A 6,192-nucleotide genomic window follows, 5' to 3' on the forward strand; every position below is an offset into this window, starting at 1 on the left:
TTTTTCTGACACCCACCTGCCCAGGTCATGGCATTCATAATCTCATCATTCCGGGGTTGTAGCTGTCCCTTCCGAACCAATTCATGACCTTTCCGAACCTCTTATCTCCTCCTTCCGATATCATCTCTCTATCCGAAAATTGATACATGATGGATCCTCCAAGAAGAATGGATCGTCCCGGTGGGTCGAAGCGTCTCAAGATCGATGTAGCATGCGGTCACTGCAGGCTCAAGAAGGTCAAATGCGATGGAGTGAGACCAGGTGAGCTTCAAGTCCATCAATCCAACGCGCTTCATTGTAGCTGATAGAGTCAATAGTTTGTGGAACATGTAGTAAAAAATTGGCTTTGCGAGATAACTGCAATTACTTTGCTTCCACAGTTAGCCACATTCCAGGACGTGTCCCTTCAGCGCATGGGCAGAATGGTGACTATACCGCGCCTGTCATGTCAAATATACAGAGGCAAGACAGCTCATCATCAATGACAAGCCCGTCGGCATCGAGAATAGCATCTGTTACTGCCATTGACCCGCACTCCCGAAATCGTCCCTCAATTGCACCACCACCACAGCATGTGTCTCCAGCTACTTCAACCCCAGGGAGTCGAAGGCCCGATTCTCATGGCCAGCTTAACGTTGGGGCTTCGGTAACCTCAACCAGTCCTGCTGCGGTTGACTCGATGACTGCCGTCATTGATGAGGGTACTAGCACCGAAGAGTTCTTTGGTAAAAGCAGTGCCGGATCATTCACGGCTCAGATCAAGAAAGCCATCGATGTCAGATTGGGAAAGTCTACGGCTCATCCAAGTGAAACTGCATTTAATTTTGCTCAATCAAGTGCGGACGCGATCACCTCTATTCAAGCTACATCCCCAGCCCTCTCATATGTTCTTCCTCCACGCAGACAGGCTGACCACCTCATGGAGCTTTACTGGTTCTACGTCGACCCGCTGTATCCGTTCCTTGATAGAAAGCGCTGGACCGCTGCGTACAATGCGATATTTGCCGGCACAGTTATGGATCTCAATGAGCGCGTCTTCATGGCTACTCTCAACGTGATACTCGCTCTTTCGACTCAACTTCTCGAATCTCAATCCTTGGAACAGCGTGAGCAGTCAAGCGAAGCTTTTTTCCGACGAGCACAGGAGCTATTGCCCATGAATCCTTGGGAGCCCGGTTCACTCGAATTGGTTCAATGTCTCCTTGTGACGAGTCAGTATCTACAGAGTACCTATAATCCCCATCAAACGTGGATGGTGATCGGGTCTGCTATCCGGATGGCACAAGGCTTGGGTCTTCATTTGCCTGAGACGTCTGCCAGTCGGTCGGATCCAGGTGAGCGTGAGTTGTTGAGGAGGATATGGTACGGATGTGTTCTCATGGACCGGTAAGCCATTTCATGTTATCGAGGATCTCCTTTTACCAACTAACTGATTGATGTAGTATGGTATCCGTGACTCACGGTCGTCCAGCTATGATCTCACAACATCCCACAAATGCTGTTCCACTACCCACTTCATCAACAACGAACGGGCAGAGCATAATACAGAATCCAGAGTATTACAGCTTCTTTGTGAGGTCAGTTCGTCTGTACGAGATCATACACAAGACCATGATCGCCTTTTATAGTCCTACACAAAGTAGTCGCTCCAAGGATAAGGACGCACATTCAGACTCGGAGAGCGCGGACAGCGAAGATGAGGATCTTGATAGGGTGGTTCAGTTGGACCGCTGTATCAGTCGCTGGGAGGCAAAGCTGCCGGTCCATTTGAGATGGGATCTGCTAGAGTCGAATAAAGATGAGATAGCTCGAAGGCAGGCCGTAATCCTTCGCATGAGGTTAGTTCACTGCCATCGACCTATGATTCTCTTCAACTGGTGTGCTAATTTAGAACTGCGCAGGTTTCTTCACGCACGAATCTTACTTCTCAGACCAGTGCTGTCCAGGTTCTGTCTGACTCAATCACCGATAGACAAACGACCAGACGATAACCTCCAGGCTCGTGTGGTTCAGCAAGGCGCTATGTTCTGCGTTACTACAGCTCAAAACATGATCGAGACTCTCGTCAAGCATCAGTCAGTAGATAGCACAGTTGGTCTTCTTCCAGCTTGGTGGTACCGCGTGTATTATGTCTACTCTGCTGCTACGGTCTTGATCGCTGCGAAGTTGAGGTCCGATGTGTTTTCTGCTGCGGAGATAGGACGATCTTGGGGTCAAGCTATCTCGCTGCTCAAAACACATGAACAGTTTGGGCAATCGGCGAGGAGATGCGTGGCGGCGCTGCATATCCTTTCATCTAAGATCCTCCTACAGGCTACGCCGCGTGGATCGCCTGGGCGTGAGATGTCCAACAATATCAATGGGACAATGGACCATACGGCGCAAGGCAATCATGTCCCTCAGCATTTCATGTCCAACGCGGAGATCCCCGACCTTGTTCAGCAATTAGCACAACAATTTGATACCCCGATACCCGATTTCAACCCACAGGAACTAGCAGACTTCAACTTGGACGTAAACGACATGTCTTGGCTTAACGACATCCAAGGAGTGTGGGAACTTTTGAACGAATAGCATAGAAGTCTACCTCAATTATGTATAAATCTTTTAGTTCTACCGTCATTCGAATACCATCTTGTTCTTCACGCTACCCAACTCAGTGATATTGACCTCCACGACATCACCGTCGTTAAGATACTTGGGCTCCTTCATACCCATGGCCACACCACAAGGTGTACCAGTGAGGATAACAGTACCAGCCTCAAGCGTAGTTCCTGAGCTAATGAAGCTGACAATCTCCTCGACTCCAAAGAGCAGATCATTGGTGCCTTCGCTCTGCCTCACCTCACCATTGACAGTTGTTGTCAAGTGCAACTCCGAAGCGTTGCCGACGACAGCGGGAGAAACGAGAAGAGGACCGATGGGAGCGAACTTGTCGAAGCCCTTGCTGAAACACCACTGGGGAACGCCACCGGCCTTCTTGGGATCTCTTTGCCATGCGCGTGCAGATACATCATTGGAGGTAACATAACCCGCCACGTATGATAGCGCGTCCTCTTTCGAGATATTTTTGCCAGATTTGCCAATGATAATGCCCTAGAATGGTGTTAGCGAATTGTGCATATATCTTCTAAGAATACGTACCAGTTCTCCTTCGTAGTCTATTGTGCCGTCCTGAGCAATCTTGGGAATTGGAACATCTTCATCGTAACCAGCGATACAGGTCGAAGGCTTAATAAATAATGAAGGGTAAGGTGGAGGTGTTCGGCCACCCTCCTTGACTAATCACTCAAATTAGCGACTACTCCAGGATATCTTTATTGCCACTTACTGTGCTTGATATAGTTCAGTCCAATACAGCGAATGATGGGCACATCAGACGGTCGAAGCAGTTCGTGAACAGCCTTGACATGGATCTTCTCGCCCTTTGTGAGTTGTGACACGGGACTTTGACCCTTGTACTCGACAGCCCATAGGTCATTCTTGGCTAGACGTTCCGCAAAGTCCTTGTCGTTCTGAACTTCGGGATCACCAAAAGTCTCGTTTCCATTGTCATCGACGAAGCGGATGAGGCGGTTCCAAGAGTTTGAAGACATTTTTCGAGTTAGTGATGATGCGATTGAACTGGCGATTCTCATTATGCTGCTGTGAGTAAAAAGCTTATGATCGACTACCTGATATAGTCGCATTGAGTGACTGCTGGACGATAATGTTGTCGGGCAACATCGCGAAGTGGGTCCGCTTCAACAGCCAGTCACGATGCGGTCCGATCGGATCCCAGGGATCCGGAGGAGCCTCGGAATGGGTCCGGGGACGGATTATCAGTCTCGGCTATTTTGGGATAATCGACTTGGTTCTGTTGATGTGTCTGCATTCTGGGAGGCGGTAATCTTTTTCCCCAGTTTTACACTTCATCGTGATCTTATCATTATCCCATATTTGAACTTCGGGCCATATTCATCCGCTATTTATCACCGCCTGACTCCATCAAACAAACCACTTACTTGTATAATCACACTTGACCAGATACATCTTATATTCTTGTTCTGGGTTCAGACTGCAGCTATTATACACTATGGGCAACTATACTAGTGCTGTAGCCTCCGATGGCGAAACCGATGAGATGAAGCAGTATCTTAGTGAACTACCATCCAAGAACCTAGAGCCTCTATGGTCTCAGATGAGCATGATGGTGCCGCCATCGCCAAACCCCACAGCAAAACCTTATATGTGGACTTACAGGGAAGCTTTGCCTCATCTGGAGACAGCCGCCAAGTTGGTTCCCGAAGAAAAGGCTGAACGAAGAGTCTTGATGCTAGTGAACCCTAGTATGCGTAAGTGTGCCACCCTCCCCGTACTACTTCATCATACTTACACGTATAGAATCCCCTTATACTACAGACACTATCTATGGTGGCCTACAAATCGTCAATCCCGGTGAGACGGCACCAGCGCATAGACATCTTGCCTTTGCGGCCCGCTTCATCATTGATGGAGAGGGTTTCACAGCGGTTGAGGGCAAGAAGATGCCACTTGTTCGTGGTGATGTCGTTATTACGCCCATTTGGCATTGGCACGATCATGGCAATGAGAGCGATAAGCCAGTTGTTTGGCTAGATATGCTTAACTTGCCCTTATTCCGCTTCGCACCAGTTCACTTTGCACAAGGTTACTCTGACCCGAGATATCCAAGCGAGTATGTTTCTCTCCACGTTTGATACGGAATTAATCATGCTGATCCTCCTTAGGCATTGTGACCCATGCGAGTTCCGCTTTCCCTGGGGCCCAGTTGAGAAGGAGCTCAACGCCAGCAGAGACGACTACTCAGTTTATCACTATAAGCTATCCAACGGAAAGCCTTTATCGACATTTCTCGGTGTTCAAGCAGAGAGACTAAGTCCCGGCGCAGCATTTGAATCGCAAGAGAGCCAGTCTTATCTCTACCACTGTTACGAGGGTAAGGGCCGAACAGAGCTCGTGACACCGACAGGGGAGAGAATGACTTTTCAGTGGGAAGCCCGCGACACTTTCGCTGTGCCCTCATGGTGCAAGGTGAAACATGTCAATGAGTCTACGACTGAGCAGGCATATTTGATCGGGTGTCACGATGGGCCGTTCCTTGAGTGTCTTGGTATTCAGCGAAGGAAGGGATAAGTAGGCGTTTGACAAGAGTGGTGTAATGTGGCGTGAAAGGATCATTTTTCAGGATAACAGCAGTTAAGAGCTGGCTATTGCACGTATCTTCATGGGATTTGATGACTCGTTAGAATGCATCGAGATATCATAAATCCAGTAATGAATGAATTTTGAAACCATTCGTGATGTAAATTTCGATTCGGGAGGTATTGTTCATTCAATTCAAAAAGAAGCATTCCGAAGCAGACTCAAGGCGCAATGGTTCTGCAGCCCGCCGATGAACGATTGAAATTATGCTTATTATTATATCAATTAGACCAACATAGTGACCCTTCCATACAAATTATATAGAGCTTCTGTAGATGCAAGTAATTTCCTCCAGCTTTACCGTCCGCTCGACATTCAATCCAAGCTTCCTGAGACTGCAATACCCAGTTAGTAACCCAGCTTCGAGAACAGAAGTTTAGTTAAATTATTACTTACCACATCGTGAGTGGTTCAAGGTTGATCTTTTGCCCATCTGAAGCTCTTGGAAGGCAGTCTGGGATGAGCGAAGCGACCTCGAGCGGGCAGTCGAGAGGTTCCAGAATCTTTGAAAGGTCAATTCGTTTATCGGCCTTGGCTGGGGCGGCAGCGGCAAGGGAAAGGAAGGGAAGAGCGAGAATGATGGAGGCCTTCATCTTGATCGTGCTTGTCGAGGGGTAGTTGGTAGATGTGAAGTAGGAGATTGTATTGTTTGATGTCTACGATTATGAGTGATGGTGAGAATGGGATCAAGCGGAGCTATGAGACTTTATATGGCCAGTTCTTCTGTCGGTCGACGGCTTGTGAGGTCATCACGTCAAGCCATATCTATCTCTCATATGCAGTAAGTTTACCCTGTCATTGACAAATTGGCAATTCTTGGCTAACTGAGACGCAGTCATCATTGAACCAACGGCCACAAGAAAGCCGTTGATGTCTGGAGATGACCCTTGACCAACGTCCTGTCAACCGGATGTTCTAACTACTTTTGTATATAAGCATTCCTTGTCTGGAATGTGATATCCCTACGAG

At 48.1% G+C, this 6,192-nt stretch overlaps 4 protein-coding genes across 4 annotated transcripts; 2 read left to right on the forward strand and 2 right to left on the reverse strand.

The window, feature by feature from the left end:
- Positions 1-149: 149 nt before the first annotated feature.
- FIESC28_10058 (uncharacterized protein) lies at positions 150-2,574 on the forward strand (the record flags this gene model as incomplete). Its single annotated transcript, XM_031164193.1, has 5 exons — positions 150-261; positions 381-1,386; positions 1,443-1,577; positions 1,629-1,838; positions 1,902-2,574. The coding sequence occupies 5 exons, from the start codon at positions 150-152 to the stop codon at positions 2,572-2,574; spliced, it is 2,136 nt and encodes a 711-aa protein (XP_031011745.1).
- A 45-nt stretch (positions 2,575-2,619) lies between these two features.
- FIESC28_10059 (uncharacterized protein) lies at positions 2,620-3,596 on the reverse strand (the record flags this gene model as incomplete). The annotated part of the gene is made up of 3 exons (XM_031164194.1): positions 2,620-3,096; positions 3,145-3,281; positions 3,332-3,596. 3 exons carry the CDS (start codon positions 3,594-3,596, stop codon positions 2,620-2,622), a joined length of 879 nt encoding a protein of 292 aa, XP_031011746.1.
- Positions 3,597-4,075: 479 nt separating this feature from the next.
- FIESC28_10060 (uncharacterized protein) lies at positions 4,076-5,154 on the forward strand (the record flags this gene model as incomplete). The annotated part of the gene is made up of 3 exons (XM_031164195.1): positions 4,076-4,334; positions 4,384-4,696; positions 4,749-5,154. The coding sequence occupies 3 exons, from the start codon at positions 4,076-4,078 to the stop codon at positions 5,152-5,154; spliced, it is 978 nt and encodes a 325-aa protein (XP_031011747.1).
- A 325-nt stretch (positions 5,155-5,479) lies between these two features.
- FIESC28_10061 (uncharacterized protein) lies at positions 5,480-5,816 on the reverse strand (the record flags this gene model as incomplete). The annotated part of the gene is made up of 2 exons (XM_031164196.1): positions 5,480-5,558; positions 5,620-5,816. 2 exons carry the CDS (start codon positions 5,814-5,816, stop codon positions 5,480-5,482), a joined length of 276 nt encoding a protein of 91 aa, XP_031011748.1.
- Between the last annotated feature and the right edge of the window lie 376 nt (positions 5,817-6,192).

This window comes from Fusarium coffeatum, assembly GCF_003316985.1.
Source record: "Fusarium coffeatum strain FIESC_28 chromosome Unknown BRIP53273_contig_283, whole genome shotgun sequence".
Lineage (NCBI taxonomy): Eukaryota > Fungi > Ascomycota > Sordariomycetes > Hypocreales > Nectriaceae > Fusarium > Fusarium coffeatum.